General features: G+C 44.4%; 1 protein-coding gene across 4 annotated transcripts in view; it reads left to right on the plus strand.

Annotated features, from left to right (window-relative positions):
- The window catches only part of JMJD1C (jumonji domain containing 1C), a 244772-nt gene that overhangs the window by 195162 nt on the left and 27771 nt on the right, over positions 1 to 21839 (plus strand). For 3 of the 4 annotated variants that reach the window (XM_073685401.1, XM_073685403.1, XM_073685404.1), the window contains 7 exons: positions 6425 to 6530; positions 9905 to 10029; positions 11673 to 11834; positions 12317 to 12476; positions 12947 to 14628; positions 18179 to 18348; positions 18504 to 20707. In XM_073685401.1, coding sequence (XP_073541502.1) covers positions 6425 to 6530; positions 9905 to 10029; positions 11673 to 11834; positions 12317 to 12476; positions 12947 to 14628; positions 18179 to 18348; positions 18504 to 20707 — 4609 coding nt within the window. The remainder of the gene's footprint in view (positions 1 to 6424; positions 6531 to 9904; positions 10030 to 11672; positions 11835 to 12316; positions 12477 to 12946; positions 14629 to 18178; positions 18349 to 18503; positions 20708 to 21839) is intronic. The other variant, XM_073685402.1, reaches the window with a different exon arrangement.

Raw genomic sequence — 21839 nt, forward strand, 5'->3', positions numbered from 1 at the left:
ATCTTTTCTATGAACCATGATAAGATAGGTCAGTCCTTTCCATATTATTGAAGAGCAAAGTGCACTTTCCAGCATTGAATCTGCATTTTTTTTTTCCCCCTTAGTTTTTTTTTTAATTCTTGATGACTCTTCTGTTCGGGGCCTTTACACATTACAGGTAATGTCCTCACCTGGGGAAACTTCTCCTACAACTGGTGTCGGATGCAGAAGTCTCTAGGACCCAGTAAACCTCTTGTTTTGTTCTTGTTAAAGTCTCTCTTGCTACTAAGCCTCTTGAGACTTTTTCCTTCCTGTGGTGTATTTCTGGGCCAGCCTATTGGTTTAGTCACATTGTTATTTAACGGCACTGACGCCCTCAGATGTTGCCAACCTCAAAGGCCACGCGGTTGGTTTGCGGGTCTGCCGTACTTGCAGGCCTGAGCTGTGCAGGCTGTATATGGTGCACGCTTTCTGTCCTGAGGCCCGGTGTACACCCTGCTGGAGACGGCACACACCCTGCCCGCCCGCACTGAAGGTGCGCCTCTCACCTGTTACCCAGTTTCATGTGACACATTAACGAATTACTACATGACCTGTAATAACATCCAATTATTCACGTCACAGGTAGCAACATTTCGATAAACATGAAGTGTTGTATTCGGTGGGGCCGGACGCCTTTAGCTGCCTCTATTATTACCTGACATTGCGTGTGCTGGAGAAGTCAGTTTACACAGGTCCGGGCTTCCTTGTTCTGGGTCAGCCAAGTTCACTGCTGTATACATCCATATACTGTGTAATATACCGTGCTATCTCATTTATGACATCCAATATATGCTATGTCATGGCATGGGAACAGCCTCATTCCCTTGGAGTATCCATAATACTCATACTGTTACCTGAAGCCTGAACAGCAGGATGACCCCTGCCCCATCGGTGAGCTGAGGCCGCTCCAAACCTGGACCATGAGCAAACATCACAAATGCATGTGCCAAATCTCATCTGTACACGTATCTGATACTGGAGTACAGTACGACGGTATAGACACTTAATCCTCCCAGGGTTAATTGCTGCAGCGTTTTTTTTTCAGTGTGAACTCAGAAAAATTTCACCCGTCTCCTCTGAACAACATGTGAGCAATGAATGTGCAGGCGCCGTCATCACGGGTTCCCTCACAAGCTCTTACATCAGTACGGCATTGTGCAAATGGCAGATATTCATCTTTGACTTCTTAATGCCTTTCCTTTTGGGCCGAGGCCATAGGGCCGGCTACCAGTGCAATCTGAATGGGTGGCAGTTTAGAAGCAGATGTGCTGGTGGGTGCACGAGGGTTACAGGGCCGATCAGCCCTCGTGGGGGGGCTCTAGCTCCACTTTCAGTCAGTGCTCAGACTTCTTGTAACACTTCATAGAAGAAAACATTATGCAGAAGTGATGATTGGGTTTTGCTTCACAATGTGTGACGCCGGTGGATCCCCCTGTGTCTGGATATTACATCTGCAGACTTAGACTGAGCTGCTGAAAATCACATCCTCTCGGCCAGAGAGACGCAAGTGAGTACACAGAGAGCTCGGTATTCAGATGGGACTCCCAGGACGCACTTACACCGGCCGATTCACGGGAAGCGAGCGTTCCTGATAACTGCACTATCTAAATAGCCCAAAGATGAGCGCCGGTTTGCTGTCTGAAATGGTTTATAAGCTTGCTTGAAAACCATTGTTCTCGGCAGCACGTCGTCTCATGTAAAGAGGTGACATCTCACCGGGGACATGATGATCTGTGCACACAGAACAGTCGCACAGGCCATTAACGACAGGGGTCGGCCAATGTAAATGCATTTCTATCCGAGGCTCCTTTATGTGTTTTTTAAAGGACCTTTAAAAAAAGGCAAGCTGTGGGAAGGTACAGGGTTAAATAACTCATGTACTGCTATATGGATGCAAAGATCGGATGGTGGACTACACTAATGCTTACAATGCATAGGTGATATTTTTTTTTTTGCTATTGACTTGTAAATAAGAAGCTCCCCCTTTCTGCTAGCCGCCTCCGAACAAGCAGCGTCTCTTTCAAGTGAGGAATGAATGAAGTTGGCACTGAAACATTACAAGTATTCTGCCCGCTTGGAGAAGCCAGGCTCCTCAGACAAAAGCAGTCCTGTTCAAGGAATAGGAGACCATTGTAGCGCGTCCCTTTATGATCGAGCTGTATGCTCAGAATCAGAGGGCAGGTGGCACGGCAGCTGTAAAGGAATATGCCGAAAATACACATCCTCCACATGATGGGAAGAGGCTGTGGTGTGATGGTGCATGCAGCGTAGTTTCATAGTTATCTGCAGCTTTTAGCTTACTTGAGAGTAAAAGTGTATGTGTGTGTGTGTGTGTGTATATATATATATATATATATATATATATATATATATATATATATATATATATATATATATATATATATATATATATATATATATATATATATATATATATATATATATATATATATATATATATATATTATTATGTGTGTGTATATCTATCTATCTATCTATATATATCACACCAGTAGATCTCCTCGCACTTGTAGATTTTGCACACCTAATTTGTGCTGTTTTTGTTGTGATGGCAGTGTGGAAATGCTTTTGGTTCTTCCGCACATTTAATCCTTTATATTGTATAGAGTGAAATCCATGACATTAATCAACAATTTTCAGATTTCCAGTTATCACCCCTAATTTAATTACACTGTTGAAAATGTGCAGGTTTTGTAAATTCTCACCTATTTTCCTGGTGCTACAATAGGTTGAAGGTTTTCTTCTACAATTGTGCTTGACAAATATGCACCATGTTCGTTATGTTTAGACATGGCATCAGACTTTGTGCTCTCCGTGGACATACATCTGGGACATTGAGCTTCTATACACAGTGAAAAACACTTCTAATTTTCTTGTGTTAAGTTCAAATTTTGTATAAAATGTTACCCTTTAATCGTTTTCTTACCATTAAAGGAACCTGTCATGTTATGGTGTATAGGATTGTATATGTATAGGATTATTGGACAAGATTCAGTATAACTTTTTTATTATATTTGGTGAAATCCTTTTTGTTTGTATACAGAAGAGTCCAGTGGGCGGTCCTACTTGTGATTGACAGCTATCTGCGCAGGCACAGCAATGGAGAAGGCTGTCAATCACTGAATAGGACCTCCCACTTTGCATACTAACTTTGGCGATTTCTATGAATAAAATCCCATTTTTGTGGTGACTGGATGGTGCAGGTTTTGTTTTTTTGATTGTTAATTCCATGTTACTATAATGTCTTTTACAAATACTTAAAGGGAACAGATCACATTTACAAGCGGTTTAATCTGTAAATAGCATGTTATAGAGCAGGATGAGTTGATCAGATTGATATATAGGTTTTTTTGTTAAGATACAGTATTACTTTTATTTTATTCTTTGAAAACCCTTTATATTTTTGGGCTTAGTAGTCCAGTAGGCAGTCCTACTAGTGACTGACAGCTATCTCTATGCACACTTATACTGGTAAGGCTGTCAGTCACTGATTAGGACAGCTCACAGGGCCGGCGTCAGCACCCGGCACACCCGGGCAAATGCCGGGGCCCTGAGCAGGCAGAGGGGCCCACTGGCGGTCGCGCACTGCGCTGGGCTATGGGCGGAGGAGAGCGGTGTCAGCCCTTCTCCGCCGCTTGCTCAGGGCCCCGGCAGCCGGATACTTACCTCTCCCCGTGCCTCCGCAGATCCGCTGTCTTCCTGCTCTGAGCTCCCTGTGACGTCTCAGGTCAGAGGGCGCGGTGACGTCTTTTCACCGCGCCCTCCCCTGGCCGTCACAGGGAGCGCTGAGCGGGAAGACACCGACAACGCTGGCGTTCGGACCCGAGCAGCGGGCAGCAGGTAGCAGGTGAGGAGAAGGGAGGGGAGTATTTGATTTTTTTTTTTTTTAATGTATGGAGGCATGGGGCAGTATAAAGAGAAGGGGGGGGGGGCATCCTGCATGGGGCATTATAAAGAGGGGGGGGGGACATCCTGCATGGGGCATTATATAGAGGGGGGGGGGGTGACATCCTGCATGGGGCATTATAAGGTGGGGAACAGCCTGCATGGAGCATTAAAAGGGGGGGGGGGCTGTATGGGGCATTATGTGGGGGGGAACAGCCTGCATGGAGCATTATAAGGGGGGGGCATCCTGCATGGGGCATTATAAAGAGGGGGGGGGGCATCCTGCACGGGGCATTATAAAGAGGGGGGGGGCATCCTGCATGGGGCATTATAAAGAGGGGGGGGGGGGACATCCTGCATGGGGCATTATATTGAGGGGGGGGGTGACATCCTGCATGGGGCATTATAAGGTGGGGAACAGCCTGAATGGGGCATTATAAAGGGGGGGGGGCAGCCTGCATAGTGCATTATGTGGGGGGGGGGCAGCCTGTATGGGGCATTATGTGGGGGGTAACAGCCTGCATGGAGCATTAAAAGGGGGGGAGCCTGTATAGGGCATTATGTGGGGGGTAACAGCCTGCATGGAGCATTATAAGGGGGGGGACAGCCTGTATGGGGCATTATGTGGGGGGTAACAGCCTGCATGCAGCATTATATGGGGGCCAGTATCCTGTATGGAGCGTTATAAGGGGACCGGTATCCTGTATGGAGCGTTATATGGGGGCCAGTATCCTGTATGGAGTTTTATAAGGGGACCAGTATCCTGTATGGAACGTTATATAGGGGCCAGTATCCTGTATGGAGCTTTATAAGGGGACCAGTATCCTGTATGGAGCGTTATATGGGGGCCAGTATTCCGTATGGAGCCTTATATGGGGGCCAGTATTCCGTATGGAACCTTATATGGAGGCCAGTATTCCGTATGGAGCCTTATATGGGGGCCAGTATTCCGTATGGGGCATAATATGGGGGCCAGTATTCCGTATGGAGCCTTATATGGGGGCCAGTATTCCGTATGGAGCCTTATTTGGGGGCCAGTATTCCGTATGGAGCCTTATATGGGGGCCAGTATTCCGTATGGAGCCTTATATGGGGGCCAGTATTCCGTATGGAGCCTTATATGGGGGGCCAGTATTCCGTATGGAGCCTTATATGGAGGCCAGTATTCCGTATGGGGCCTTATATGGGGGCCAGTATTCCGTATGGGGCCTTATATGGGGGCCAGTATTCCGTATGGGGCCTTATATGGGGGCCAGTATTCCGTATGGGGCCTTACATGGGGGCCAGTATTCCATATGGAGCCTTACACGGGGGCCAGTATTCCGTATGGAGCCTTATATGGGGGCCAGTATTCCGTATGGAGCTTTATATGGGGGCCAGTATTCCGTATGAAGCGTTATATGGGGGCCAGTATTCCGTATGGAGCCTTATATGGGGGCCAGTATTCCGTATGGAGCCTTATATGGGGGCCAGTATTCTGTGTGGAGTGATTCACCGGTTTCTGAGCTATTGTGGAATTTACAATAGATATCACTCATGTAATGTAAGAAGTGAAATCTTTGCATTGTACTATATATATATTTCTCCGCTGTATCTCTGCATCATGAATCGTGGTATGTGTTAAAGGGGCCCACTGAGACTCTTTCGCCCGGGGCCCAGAAAAACCTGGAGCCGGCCCTGACAGCTCACATGACTGCTAATCAGAGTAAACAGGGGTTTCCGTTCATAAATTAGTTATAAGTCTCAATGAACCTTTTCCCACAAACCTTTATCCGCCATCATTCTCCATCTCTTTATCGTGATGCTTGTAGATTGCACATAATCTCCAAGCGGACAGGTTCACTTTAAGAAAAGCTTCTGTCCCCCGTACCCCCCCAGTGGGACTTAAAGGCTTCAGCATATATATGTTCTCTTCCCCACTGGTGGTTGCCAACATGTAGTTTTGCAATCCTGCCATCCTTGCTGTAATGACCACATGCGAAGAGTTTCTGCTTACTTTCTGCTTGTACACAGCAGCATTTAGGATCATCAGCTAATTAAAAAGTAAAAAATAGTAAGCTGACATGACGGTAATGTCAGGATTGTACATTTCCTTGAAGTGCACAATGTGCATCTTACCTGGAAGATGACTTGGATCAGGTGACGTCTTGGCTTCTGGGAATAGGTGTAACTATTGGGTACGTAGGTAAATACTACGGGTCACGTGCACAAGTGGAGATCGGTGTATGTCGTGGGGGAGGCCGGCCGTATACACATTCTCCACCACGTCTGGTCTGTGTGCTATATACTGTAGACTGCATAGTGAGCTCACCGCTAAAAATAAATCCTTTTTTTCTTTTTGGCCAACATGGTGTGTACAGTGTGAATCTACGGCTTGTACGACAGAGCGCGCGTCTGGATTCCTCGCCTGATCCTGGCGGCTCCTATTTATTGCTGCACTCGTGTGCTCTCTGGGACTATGACCGTACTGACCTAGTGCTTTTCTTATATTTTGTAGGATGAAGTCGACAGTCTAAACCCAGTTCTCAGGGACAACCCCCAGCTTCACGAGGAGGTGAAAGCCTGGGTCAAAGAACACAAGGTTCAGGAGATTTTTATGCAAGGTGAGTGATCGCTTACATGATATCTAGCGGAGATCACGAGGTGGGCAGCAGTTATATCGCCATAGGATCATGATTATATGTATATTCTTATTTCTCTAATCCTTAATGTTTCATATTGTATATCCAATATTTACTATGAAAGGGCATGTTCACCTTACTAATACAGGTCAGTGATCGAAGGTGCCCTGACCTCCATGTATCAAAGCCGGTACCTCTAGCTTTATTTCCAGCTTCTGCTCCATGCCGTGCATCTTCTCCTGTGTGGGCACGTCATCAATGCTTTGTGTGAAGGGGGCTGGATGATGGACTCATTTCAGGAGCTAAGCCAGCCCTCTTCTATGACTATACATTGTATGACTCTGATTATTCTGGGATTGCTATTAAAATGAGCAGCCAGCCCCCTTCACACACATACTAATGACCTGCCATCCCAGGAAGCGCTTTCCTTGTGACCCTGGGACTAGTGCTGATGTCATGGGATTATGGGACCCGTATTTACACCCTGTAAGTATATTAAAGGGGCTGTCCACCTGCTCCAGTGACTGATGCTTAGCGTGGCTGGTGACGTCACGTCTACAGAGATCTGCCCGCTCACGTGCATGTATATTTTTTAGGATAGGACTGTTGCACAATACCCATCCCTTGCACATGCGAGCTGGCAGTGGTCTGTCGCCGACCCCCTGCACTACCCAGTGCAGAAGTGAGTGCAGCCCGGCACCTCTTTTAATTGCTATTCTAGGCACATTTAAACACAATTATTCTTTGAGCTGGACAGCCGCTGTATGAACTGTTCAGAAAATGAGATGAAATAGACAATACAAGATAGCAGTGTTTCCTCGGTTAGCCGCGGCTGCAGACATTCACGGCACTTGGGTAATAACCTGTTGTTTTATGACATCTCAGTAATTGAATGTGATTTGTGCGTCATTCTGCCTTTGTATTATCTTATACATGTTATCTCCTTCCAGCTCTGTATATCTGGAGCTGTAACCTGAGGGTTTACCTGTGCTATATTGTACTGATAAGTAGGGAGTGAGTTACATAATTGACCTTATACACACTGGGGAGGTAAAGAGGCATTGCTGGGCTGATGAAACATATTTATTGCAGACGTAGCAGTAGAAAAATTGTGGTAAAATATGCAAAAATGGATGGGGCATTGTGTGATTAAAAAATTGCACTTTTTGCTGCGGTTTCCCAGTGTTAAAGTATCTATTATCTTGAGGTACCGGTCACAAGTGCGCTTTCCCCTACTGATTGCTGTAGAGACATTGCACAGCCCCAATCACAACATTTATAACTCTAAGGTGACGCTGTGCAAAGGTGATTATTTTGCACCTCTCGTACGCCTGAGTGAGGAGACCTTGGTATCGACAGTGTTTGCTTATGAATGGGTCCTGAGTGCGCGTTCATGGGGCCCCAGTGCAATCTGAAGCATAATACTCTGAGCCATACGTGCAGATTGTCCAAAATATGTTTTTATTTGTCCTTAAACTTTCCCATATTAAAAATGTAGTCTGTGTCTAATATACAGGTGACCATATACAGGTGACCTTGTTTTCAGCCCCCACTACACTGCCCATTTATGTAACGTCACTGCCGGCTTTAGTATATGGACAGTGCTGAAATTCTAGGATGGCGCGTGTTATGTGTCTCCACTCGGTCCTGAGTGATGAACGCATTACCCGCTCCCTCTTCTGCTGTACGCAGGGCTCCTTTCAGGATTTCCATGCAGAGCAGGAGAGAAAGTGGTGGTTGCACTCCTGAATCATTGAGAACTATGAGAGGAGTGATACACTGCCGGGGGTGACTGACAGGAGAAGTGTACAGGATGGGCGGAGAGAAATCACATGCCGCATGGGGATCTGTGCAGTGACATTCCTCTAATTTGTTCAGAATGGTGCAAGAGACGAAACATTCAAGATTTGTGCTACTAAAAATTGTAAAGTGACGAGTTGCCATGCTGTTTCCATACATTTTGTAGCTGGCATGGCTGTTTTGTATCATTCTCAAGTGAAAACAAGTGGGTAGATGTTGACTCATTGATTGGTGGGGTCTGACCACTAGGACCCCCACCTTTTGGCAGAACAGGACACTTTTGTCCATGTTAGAATAGAGCAGCAGTGCACATTCTCAATCGCTTCACCATTGTTTCCCTATGGTCCTGCCGAGCACTGTTGTCTCTGACTGTCCCGTAGAAAATGAATGGAGCTGCAGTCGGACATGCACACTGCCTCTCCATTTTGTAACTGGGATAAAAGTTCCTTTCAAAGGGTTAAAGCTTGTCCCCAGGTTTTTGTCTCTACATCATGCTGTTTTCAGATTAGGTGTCCGAGACCCTGATTCCAGCAATGTATCACTTAATGTGCTTCTTGCTGTCATTTTGATAACATCACTGTGTTATCTGCTGCAGATCTACTAGTTCTCTAAATGCTGAGCTCTGTATAACCCTGCCTCCACCACTGATTGTCAGCTTTCTGCCTATGCACAGTGTATACAGAAAGCTGCCAATCAGTGGTGTGGGCGGAGTTATACAGAGCTCCGCATTCAGAGAACTGGGAGATCTGCAGCAGATAAAACAGTGATTTTATCAAAACTACAGCAAGCAGCTCCGTAAGTGATAAATCACTGCAATCAGGGTCTCTGCCTCTACATCATACAGCTCTCAGATGGGGTAGCAAATACCTAGTGACAGATTCCCTTTAAATAGTCATTTCTAGTGATGCACGAACGTGCTTGGATAAGGTGTTACCAGAACACGCTTGAGTCCTAACCGAGTATCTTTGGCATGCTCGGAAAATGTTTGTGTCGCCACGGCTGCATGTCTCGTGGCTGTTATGCAATCCCTGTATTTGTTGCGACTAACAGCTGCGAGACATGCAACCGCGGCGACCGGATATATTGACAAGCACGCCGAAAATACTCTGTTAGGACTTGAGCGTACTCGGACAACACCTTTTCTGAGCACGTTGACCCATCACTAGTCATTTCTCAATCATTGAAGCCTCTTTGTGCAATTTATGTGGGAGTTACCCTGTCAGTCCCATGATTACATGTACGGCCCAGTCACTGAAGCTGTAGGAACACTCTTTATATTTTCTGCTCACAATAATGGGAACTGACCTGACATTTAGAAATGACCTAATCTTCACTTGAGACTGCTGGAGAGTCGGCCTGGAAATGTTATGGAAAAAACTGAGGGCGACTCTTGGACATGTATGACTTCTAGATTGAGGGTTTGTTTGTGTGTCTGCTGTAAGTGTGTCAGTATCTGGAAACGAAGCCCTGGGTGATGTAACTGCTGGAAGCGAACCAGGAGACCTCCCGAGACATGGATTTCCGAGTAGCTAAATGTGTCATTGTTTTTCTCGTAGGACCTTACTCCTTAAACGGCTATCGAGTGAGGGTGTACAGACAAGACTCTGCCACCCAGTGGTTCACTGGTATAATTACTCACCATGACCTTTTCACCCGCACTATGATTGTTATGAACGACCAGGTAATTGAAAGTCAGATACATACGTAAAATATATACCGAATATAATGTGTATGTTTTTAGTGTATGTGTGTATGTATGTATGTATATGTATGTATTTGTGTATATGTATTGTATATAAATAAAAATTATTTGTGTGTATATTTATAATTTTATATTATGTTTTACAATGTGTGTGTATATACATGTTCCACTGTCACCTGTTCACCTGGTTTGTAATTTTATTGTTTACTGCTCATTGCTTAGGTAACCGTCCACTGCTGCTGTCTTATCATAGGTGGTCAGTCTACTGTTCAAAGGGCACAGTGCTTACAAGCTTTCTGCAGTAGAGCTTGTAATCGTTGCTCTGAAGCTGGCAGCATAGCTGTTTGTAACATTGGAGAGCTCACAGTTCGGGCTAGAGACACAATGATGCCAGTAGTCCGAACGGTCAATAAATCGAGTGCCGCGCCCCCTGGCAAGTAAGCTGCTGAGAGGCAGGGGAGCAGTGTGCTCCTGATTTGAGAACTTTTCAGATCAGCAACCTCTCTAGCGCTGACGCATACAGTGGCATATGTAGATCTTGGACTTTCTTTGATATTTCATGTATTGACTTCTATTGATGGGCTATGCATGTTAATCAACTCACTAGCCAAATGTATGCCAAAAAGACCTGCTTCTGGCGTGGTCAGGGTCAGTGGGGCAAATGCTCCAAGAGCTTTTCCAGCATATATTGCGTACCTGTTTAGAAAGTAATCTGTGAACAGAGCGATGGAGACCTGCACTGTGAGATTGTGGATTTGGAAGGCAGCGATTTACAATTAACATGGACCTGCCTCAACATGCCAGGAATATAAAATATTGTTTTGCCACACAGGTTGGTGATGGCAGTTTGCACATGTGTGTACAATGAGGCTGGCACACTTGTGTATCTGTACAATGAGTTGCCCGGCATTGACATTTCTTACATTCTTTGACACAATTTGAGTTTAAATAACTGAATATAATTGTAGCCAGAATGATCCAAATGGGATTTCTATTTTGAGAGGATCTAAAGAATGAATTTCCTCACAGACATGCTATATACAGTCATATGTAATGCTAATAATGTCTTATTGTAAGCTCTTCCCTTTACCCCGTCCCCTTGTATAGGTCATTTCTTGCCTCGAGCAATCTGACGCTATTATTATTCAGCCGTGCAATCAATTCCTATAGGATTCACTGCAATTCCTAGTACCCTTTCCCCTGACAGTGATTGTGTGGGGGGAGAAAGGAGCAGTCTGGCATCTCCAAATTGAATTTACTTTTGAAGTAACCAATGTTGGGTAGAGGCTTGAGATGTCGGGTTTATAATGTTAATATATCAGCATAACCAGGAATCTGAAGACACATCCTCCATGGCAAGACTGGATTACAGGGATCCCAGCATTAAGACCGCCATGGATCAGACTTACTGGGTCTTCACTAAGATGTCTCCTTTAAGCTCATTAGTGGCGGGTTTTTTTTTTGGTATAGGATGGCATTTATTAGCACATTTGTAGCCACATGATCTGCATTTACTTTACAAATATTGAGATGACAGCCTATTCTCATTTGCATCGTTTTGTGTTTGGTATCCCCCGTCTCCTATTTACTAATGGTCGCCATGTTTGTGTCTTTTGGCCCAGGTTCTAGAGCCACAGAATGTTGATCCTTCTATGGTTCAGATGACCTTTCTCGATGATGTTGTATATTCTCTGCTAAAAGGTGAAAATATAGGCATCCAAAGTCGCCGCAGGTCGCGCTCCAACCAGAACAGCAACACAATTCATGTACGTAATTCCGATCAGGTAACCGTCTTCAAGATAAATTGTATATTTATTAAAGAGAACCTTTCTGAAAACCACAGGCAACATAAACCATTAGAGAGTCTGAAACATTATGGCTTTTCAGAAGGGGGAGAAGAGTAAGGGGGAGACTCTCTGCCACAACTCTGATTGACATTTCTTTCCTTATACCTGTATTGAGAGTGACTATACAAGATGGGATATGGGCAGCAAGAATCTCCGGATTCTCTCGAAGATGTGGTGAATGCTAGATTAAATTCATATTTTTACAGCAGGATCAATGAACAGATCAGTGTCCACTGGGAGATATTTTTAGATTTTATCAAAACTATGGCAAAGGAAAAGTGTTGTTGCTGTGTTAGTTTTTCCAGAGGCATTTTAGAAAATTCTTTCTGCAATCAGATTGGTGTCTTAGCATCGGCATGACTTTTCCATTACTCCAGTGTTTTGCTGCTGCGTCTGCTTAACTGCCGAGTCTTTTGCAGGGTCATTATACACGTGCACAAGCAAATAGTCCCAGGCCAGCGATGAACTCCCAGAGCTCCACGAAACAGAGTCAGCACCGAAACGCCCGCTTAAACAAGAGGAAAGGCTCTGACAGCAGCATGCCGGATGAAGATCGCGTTAAAGAAGAAAGATATGATGGTACTAAGGGGGGCTATATACAAACCTGTCATGGTTTGCAATCACAACCATTAACTGGGAAAAAGATAAAACTATCTGGAAGTCTTGCTGAAAACGTGTGATAGTGAGACTTAAGGTTGTCAAATACAGTTGGAGACTGGGTAAAACTACAATTGGCCACTACTGTGAAAAAAAAAATAAAAATCTGCGCCACAGCTTAGAAATTATCCCTTTTTTTGTACCAGCGATTTGTGGGATCAGCACACTGATCAATCCCTTTTTTGTACCAGCGACTTGTGGGGTCAGCACCCTGATCAATCAAGTCTTGTGATGTGTCACTTCGACTAGTTGTCAGGATTTCATTGATATTCTAAAAATGTATCAAATGTGTCTATTTATTTTTTTTTAAGTTCCATAGATTTCCTAATTGACCTACATAGACATGTCGTCGGCTTGTGCGCATGGACTAACGGCTATATTTCTGTTTGCAGAAAATGTGAAGAGGAACAAACATTTTCACAGCAAAAGGAGGAAACCCGAAGAGGATGAAAAGAAATTAATTCTGAAAAGGCTGCGCACAGACAATATTTCAGACTACTCGGAGAGCAGCGACTCAGAAAATTCTAATAAAAGGATAATGGATTCTTCCTCTGAGCAAAATTCCGAGAACGAGTTGAAAAGCAAGAACACTTCAAAGATAAATGGAGACGAAGGAAAATCCCAAAGTAGCGAGGGGGCTGAAGAACAGACACGAATAGATAGGCATTCTCACTGGGATGAAATACGGGAAGATAAAAAGCTTCTAGAAGCAGAAAGGATAAAGTCAGCTGACTTACAGCTGCAGAGAGAAAACTCTCAGTTCCTCCTATCCGAACAGACAGCACTTTATGAGCAGAATTCCAATAAACTGCTTGCTCAAGATAGCGTGGTTGAGCGGAGCAACACTAACGATTTGTTACAGACTGATCCGCTTATCGGCAAACCGCCCACGCCCAAAAATTCTATTGTCTTAAGTAATGAAAACCATTTGGACAAAGCACCCCAAGAGAGCGGTTCAACCAAGTTTACCATCCAACCCACTGCCAAGAAGGAGCTACAGGGCAGTGACCCCAAGCAGTCATTTGGCACCATCAATTTTTCCAATGCAAAAAAACAGGAATCTGAACGTGGTGGGATGGACGGCATTACCAGTAAGACAGATTTGGCACTTTCAGGGGTTTTAAAAACGCCCCAGTCTAGTAATAAGGAGGTGAACGACAGGGAGAAAATCCACCACACCTCCGTTATCGGTAGCACGTCCTTAACGGATGAACAGAAGAGGCTTCAAAAGCAGAATCTGGACGCCCTGAAGACAAAACCGCATCTATCTGAAAACTCTAGTAAAATCAAATTCAGTTCTTCTCCAGATGTTTTGAAGTCCCGTCCCATTCACTCTCCAGATTCTGTGAAACTCAAGATGAACTATCACAATAGTCATATCTCGGGAGTGGCTAGGCTTTCTAGTAAAATGGATTGTGATACGCACAGGTCTAGCTTCCATCCAGTGGTGGCAAGAGCTAGTGCGATCGAGTCTACAAAGAGTCCGCTTATTATAGACAAAAATGAGCTTTTTACAGTTTACAGGGACCCAGCACTTGTCGGACCAGATACTGCAGCTAATCACATTTCTCCTTATTTGCACCAGCACAACTTTCCTCTTCATTCTCCGGCTCATCGAGCATGTTTACCTCCAAATAACCACCACCCAGCACTAACAGCTAACCCTCATATGTTAACGTCCTCTCCAAACCAAACGCCTATGACTGCTATGAACGCCCATGCGCTGGGTAGCACATCCCACCATTCTGTCCACCATCCTCATTTACTACCTACGGTGCTATCTGGTATGCCCCCTGGGTCATTGCTAGGCGGTCACCCTCAGCTAGAGACTGCACATGCCAGCAGCCTTAGCCATTTGGCACTTGCACATCAGCAACAACAGCAAATGTTACAGCACCAGCCACCTCATCTTCTTGGCCAAGCTCACCCTCCAGCTTCTTACAACCAACTGGGACTTTACCCCATTATTTGGCAGTATCCTAATGGAAGTCATGCCTATTCTAGCCTCGGCTTACCATCCTCAAAATGGGTGCACCCAGAAAACCATGTCAGTGCAGAGGCTTCAATAAGAAGGGTGAGTGGTATGTACTAGTATGCCTATGTAGTAATGAGCATTGCTCACACTGGTCCAGTGCAAGAAAGCGGCCGAATTCTTCATCTATTAAACATCTGACTCGGTTCTGCTCCATCACATTGTTCTCTGGCTGTCAGAATAATTTAGTCTGCATTAAGATCTTTTAGTATTGAGCACTGTCGCCTGTAATGGATCATATATACTTTGGTGCCACAAACTCAGTCATTGGATTTCTTTGTATAAACACATATACAGTGTTACTTACATAAGCTTTCATGTGTGCAGGCTATCCATACGGTCTGCTATACAAATAGTCCTGTGTACACAAATATAGATATTCTCCATTCACTTGGTAATTCCTGGGTTTGTTGCTCGCAAACCAAATTTTTAAATCTGTTTGAATGTTTTTCTTGCTCAGATAACTAAGACATAGTTCATAACTATAATTACTGTCCTTTATTTGGCTCCATGTTATGGCAAAAATGTTAGAAACTTTTGGTCTCTCCCTTTCCTTTTCTCAGTGCTAGTGATCTCCGCAGAGGAAGGTGGGTTGTATTAAATATCTCCACAGCATAGAGAGGGAAGAAATGCATGTATGGTCTCGGGGAGGGTAGTGAATACAGGCTGGAGGAAAGCACACGAGGAAAAAAGTGCAGTATAGAAGCTATGCTTTGATATACAGCAAATGAAAACCGTGCCCTGGATACACACAAACCTCACATCCAGCTCCATTTTCAAAAGAGAAAAATCTGAAACTTTTTGTCAGACTGCAAACTGCTTATCAAAGTGATGCAATTTCATGAACTACAGGTAGCTACTAACATATAGAATTTTTTTTATCCCATCTCCAAAGTGTCCTTTAATGTTTAAGCTCTTAAGGAAATACCAGGGGGTAATGTGGCTTATATCGAATTGTCTTTATTAGGCTTGTATCACATAAAAAAGTTAAGATATTGTCAAGTTCTTTAATTGGTAAAATTGCAAAGTGCTTGTAAAAACAATGTTGGTATTTATTTGTTACTAAATGTCCTCTTTGTCTTTGCCAAGTTACCAACCACCTCTTCAGTCTCTTAAGATGTGGATGGATTCCTAGGTAAGGAGGGCAGCGCTTACAAGGTGTTTGCTGTAGAGTTTGCAAGCACTGCTCTTGAAGCTGGCCATATTGCTGGATCCGGGCCGTTTCAATGACTCCTGTGTTCCTCTGATGGGTCAAAGGCAAAGTTGCCTCATATAGCAGCATCAGACTCAACTGAACTGCTGTTCTCTGAACGGTCAGTTAATCAGGAGTACATTGCCCCTCGACAAGCAGGAAACCAGGATGCTGGAGAGGAGTGTGCTCCTGATCTATAAATAGAGGAGACCATTTTTAAATGGGTTGTCACACAAACAAAAGTATTTAAAGCGCACCTGTCAGCAGGATTGTGCTCAGTAAACTACATACACTGTCAGGTGGGTGCCACTACACTGATTAAAATGATATCTTGATGAAATCCGTCCTGTGGTTCTTGTGTAATCTTTACTTTCAGTTTGGAGATAATGATATGCTCGTGCTCCGGGGCGGCCTGTGGGGGGCGCTCTATCTGGTGCTCTGCTTACATATTCATCTGTATGCTCTTATGACAGCTCACTGTGCAGTCACTGACCTGTCTCCTATTTTACCTAGCCCCGCACTACTAGATGCATTATGTAAAATAGGAGGCTGGTCAGTGAAGGCACAGTGAGCTGTCATAAGAGCACACAGATGACTATGTAAGCAGAGCACCAGATAGAGCTCCGCCCTGGAGCACGAGCAGATCATTATCTCCAAACTGATTACACAAAACCACAGGATGGAATTTCATCAACCAAGGTATCATGTTAATCAGTGTATGTAGTTTACTGAGCACAATCCTGCTGATAGATGCGCTTTAATCGATAGACCATGGAAAGTTAAGCCTTTCCACAATTGGATGTGTTTTAAAATAATGCTGTACCCTGTGAAAGGCTTGTACCCGACCATGCAGAGGTGATTTAGCTGTTTTCTTATATTGAGATTTTACTGTTTTGTTTTTTGCCTCTTTGTTCTGGTCATTGTAACGTTTTTAGATGCAGTGTTTGATATGTTAAGTGTCTATTGGATCCAGTCCTGTTTGGGTTAAACACTACATCAGTCTGCAAGATGTGAACATGGCCTTACCATATTGGAGTGTAATTTCTGTAACATGCAGACACTAGATTATAAATTACACTAGATTATGAATTGTACAAAATTGGAGTTGTATATAGGAAAAGGTGTTTGTAGTAATCTGCAGTGGTGGAAATATTAGATTGATGTGGGATTTTCCCAGATGTGAAGGTACCGGAGCCAATGTAGCAGCTGAAGGCTAGGCTGTGATATTTAGCAGTATATCCCTATGTGCGGTCAACCCACCGTAACCTGGGAAAGCCATTATTAGCAGAGCTGGCTTTACCAGACAGGTCTGAGATTCTGCAGTTTCTATCTCTGAAGAGGTCAGAAGTGATCGTTAAAGGAAAATAAACAGATTTTCAGCTTTTAGCCGCACACTCCCAGATTCTCCACCATGCTGATTGCTGAGGGGTCTGCGGCCCTGAACTTGAACTGCTGTTTAAAGAAAGTGGAAATAAAAAGCCTGGCATGAGGTATCGCTGGGTTATAATAGCATCCTTCTGGAGAGGCAGGCCAATGTAAACAGCAGGCCGGGATCATTTATACCATGCATAGTTTCCATATGTAGTCATATATCATTTTCCTATTACTGTTCTGAGCTTCAAATTACATAAACTGCCCTGAGTGACCCAGAGAGCCGCACATTAACTGGTTCTGGGGCGCTCCGCTTATCAAAGGGATTGTTTCTTTTCTGCTTTGCAGTTCATTGTAGTCTATCGTCCTCCGAGCTGCTGTTATTAATGGGGTTATGAACCCCTCTATCGCTCAAAAACCTTTACCTTAATCTTTAAGTGATGTTCAGAACTCCTATTGTACATTGTGTTTAGTATGCCTTTGATATCAAATTAGTTTCCATTTCAGATACTAATGCTACTTTTTTTTATTTTTTACTAGTTTTATCTCTGTACTTTTGTTAAACTTGTGGCTTTACTATCATATGTGCGACTCGCCTCCGCAGCCTCATGATGGTGACACATGACGCTCATAAGTGAATGGCTTTGTTTCATTTCCCTATTAAAGGATTTTTTTCACTAAATACATTTATTCTCCTAGCCACATGATAAGAGAAAAATTGTATGCGTTGGTTATCTAAAAGCAGTGGTGCGCATGCTCCATTCACTGCTATAAGAATGACGGAGATGGGGTTCTTAAACGTTGTACCGTGTAATTACATGCTGTTTCTGCTTAAAGCAACAGGTCTACAAAACTTTCGATGATGAGAAATTGGTTGCTGATCTGGTCTATAGTCCCCCAAACTTACCTACCAAATTAAAGCATCATTGAGGAGCATGATACAAATATACCTCGCAAAAAATTGTCCTGTTTAGTCATTTGGGATGAGACAGAACCATCTGAGTTTGCATTTGTTCTTCCTCTTTGCAGAACACTGCCAGCCCCTGGTTACACCAGCCCACACCTGTGACTTCAGCAGACGGCTTACTAATGGGTCACCTTCCTGTGCGGCCCTCCAGTGCCGACCCTCTCAGACCACTAAAATTGGTAGCACATTCAAGTCCCCCCTTGTCCAAACCATCGTCAGATCACCATAAAGAGTAAGTAATCACATTCACCCACTTGAATGTGGAATATCATTTGTAAATAATACATTTCCATAGGCAATAACACAGCTGTTTCTGCTTAAATAAAATATTTACATGGAAATATAAAAAAAAAAATCTGGAAACTTTACAGTCTTGTTTCTCAACAGGGACCTGGAGAAGAAGACGTTTAGCGAATCGTTGCGCTCGGTAACTTCAGCACCTGCGAAGTCTGAGCACGAACACAGCCGAGTACACTCGGGAAAGGACGGCCATATACACAGACATTACATGGAGCCTGTTCTGGGCCACACAAAGCTACCGCGCCCAGCACCGGACAGCGGAGAGAGGCCGAGCAAATATAAGGACGAGCACAGGAGAATCCTTCAGGAGAACATTGAAGCTTCATCTTACTCGATGAAAATGAAGGCTCATGAAAATGAGCGCGAGAGCTACCCCAGGGTGCCGCCCATCATGTCCTGCAGCCCGAAAAGCCACATGCTAAAACAAGAAAACAACATGGAGCGCCCCATATCTGATTTGTACAAAAAAAATCCCATCTCTCAAAGTTTGCCGCAAAGTAATTATTTCACCACGCTGTCCAATAGTGTTGTGAACGAGCCGCCGCGGTCATTTGCATCAAAGGAAGCCGTAAACGCTTTCCCAGAAAAGCAAAATACCAGCCCTTCATCAAATTCTTCTACTATTAATTCCTATATGTCGTCCTTATCTAAGCCACCGCCATTAATTAAACACCAACCAGAAGAAGGGTCCACGAGTAAACTAAACGAGCAGCTTCCTCAGCAGGTGGCAACGCACACAATCACTTCATACAGAGGAGACAGCAGAAGTCCAACCCAGCTCTCCGTCTCCTCCTCCAATGCACTCCGTAGCATGCCCGCCTTGCACAGGGCACCTGTTTTCCATCCTCCAATTCACCACAGCCTAGAGAGGAAGGATGGTGGGTATAGCAATCTTTCTCCACCAACGCTCACCCCAGTGCAGCCTGTAACCACTGGAGGTAAAATCCAGGAACTTCAGAAACCTCCAACTCTAGTTCCTGAGCCCAAGGAGGGCGCCGCAAATTACAAGAAGAACACAGAGAAGCCGATCCAGGAAATGTGGAAAGCAAATGAAAAGCCAAATCATAGCAAAATTGAATGGCTGCCAGAGAAAAATCATGTGAAGTTACCTTCGGCAACCGCATCTGTCATTGTACGCCCACCATCCAGTGCAAAGTATGATACCGTGCCAGTAGCTCCGGCAGCCCCCAAGGAGAGAGTTGGCGAAAGAGTCTCAGCTGGAAGCAATCAATCCGATTGCACAAAGCCTATAGAAACCAGAGAGACTACAAGGATTGCTCAGCCGCTGACGAACGCAGACAGCGCTCATGTGCTGTTCGAGAAGAACGCTCCTGCTTCCTCACATAACATTCCCAGTTCATCTGCACCTGGAACTAATATAATGTGCAGCACGAAAACTGATGTGACCACCTCCGCCCCCACCACCACAAGCGGTTCCAGTTGTAGCGGATCAGAAGTAACTTACTCTTTATCCAATTCCGTTTCAACATGTACAGTGATAGAAAGCACCAGTACAATATCCTCAAATCCTACTGTGCCGCCAGCTCAAGAGGGTGCTGTCAGCACCGCGGCTTCAGCCAGTAGCAAAACTGCAAGTGCAATTCAGCCCAACTCCTTATATCCCACTTCAAGTGATTTCATCCATCTAAAAAAGCACAAGGCGGCTTTGGCTGCAGCTCAGTTGAAAAGCACTAATGCCAATGATCCCGAGACCAATGCTGTGAAAAATCAGACCTTTGCAGCTTCAGGCTCTCCAGAAAGCAGTGCACCCTGCAGCTCAACAAACACAACAAGCTCTGCAGGCATTGGGCCGGCTTCCCAATGCAGCCAGCCAAACTATCACACAAAACTGAAAAAGGCCTGGCTTACCCGGCACTCAGAAGAAGATAAAAACACTAACAGCAAGCCAGAAAGTGCAGGCGGCACCATAGTCTCTGAAATCATTAAGCCTTGTACTGTTAATCTGATTGCTTCAACCTCTAGCGAGCTGCAGAATAGCATGGACCTTCGAGGGCTGGAGGACAAATCTCCCAAGGAAGACAGGCTTACCAGGAGGAGGGTTAAAAGGACTTACGAATCTGGCTCAGAAACTGAGGACTCTGATGAAAGCGAGAGCAAGTCTGGACAAAGGCTGAAACGTCAGCCCAAGCCGACGTACAAAAAGAAGCAAAATGATATGCAGAGGCGAAAAGGTGACACGGACAAAGAGGAGGAATTCAAACCCAATGGTATTCTTAGTCGTAGTGCCAAGGAGAAGAGCAAGCTGAAGTTACAGAGCAGTACTTCCAGCAGTAAGTATTAGGCGGCTGTATGGGAGTCACGTGTGTTTATTTATACCAGGGCTCGGCTCTTTGTTGCTTGTTCTTGGATCTCGTCCACACTGCGTTCAGATTGTGTGTTTTTAGCTTTTCTTAGGTACAAGCATCAGGAAAGCGGAGTGATAATGGGAATTCTTAGCAGATAGCATCAGACCCATCTAGGTCACTTCCCAATATAACCAGTAGACATAGGCTATAAATACTTCTAAGCCTCGTAGTACAGTAAAGGCCTCGGAGGTGACAGAACTTGCTCATGAGTTCTTCTTCTGGCTTATTTGTTTCTTGCATTCCTTCACCGGTCATTTCTTGTCAACGACTTGCGCTGCCTGCTTTGCATTCCCTGCATGTTCAGTGTCTGTGCAACGCTTTTTCTGGTGTTTTTGCATTCTAGAAAGTGCTTTCAGTACTCCAGGTACTGTAATATCCTAAGGCAGAACTTCAGAAATTCCAGGATTTAGGGCTTCCTAGACCTTAGCATCATGGGTGGGTTTCTGCTGACTGGTTCTAGTAGCCATCAGCAAAAATCTGAATTCTGCCAAAAATTGTTGCACAGGATGTAATTACAGAAGGCAAGAAAGAGAAGTAAAGCAATGCATTATGTAGGCTATGTCTAGCTTTAAATTGTAGAAGGAAATAATGATCTGCTATTCGGGGTTCATTTTCATGTTGTGGGGGGTGCTGTATTTAGGGGGTGCGTGGGACGGGACTGTGCTTGTCCTTACTGCTGCCATGCATTGCTGCACAGGACCTGATCGGTTTACAGTAAAATACTGAGAATAATGAAGTTTGTGCACCAGTCACACTTTTGCGTATTTCCATTACGAAAAGGACTTTATTCTTCCATCCATATATGTGAAAGGTGTCCTGTTGCCTCTCCTGACATCTGCCTTACTAAATTTAGTATTTCCCATGACATAACCATGTGATAATCTTTTCTTGTACCTCCCTCTGCATTGTGCCATTCCTCTGTTATTCCTCCTATAATTTTATGAATTGACAACTTGATGTTCTTATACAAACAAAAGCATCGCCTCTTGCACCTGTTCACACTTGCTTTGTTCTGTTTGGAGGTGCTTGTCAGTTTTTTGTAGTATACAACTGGGTG

This window comes from Phyllobates terribilis, unplaced genomic scaffold (genome assembly GCF_046119375.1).
Source record: "Phyllobates terribilis strain yellow unplaced genomic scaffold, ASM4611937v1 Scaffold_5__5_contigs__length_657084704, whole genome shotgun sequence".
In the NCBI taxonomy this organism is placed as follows: domain Eukaryota; kingdom Metazoa; phylum Chordata; class Amphibia; order Anura; family Dendrobatidae; genus Phyllobates; species Phyllobates terribilis.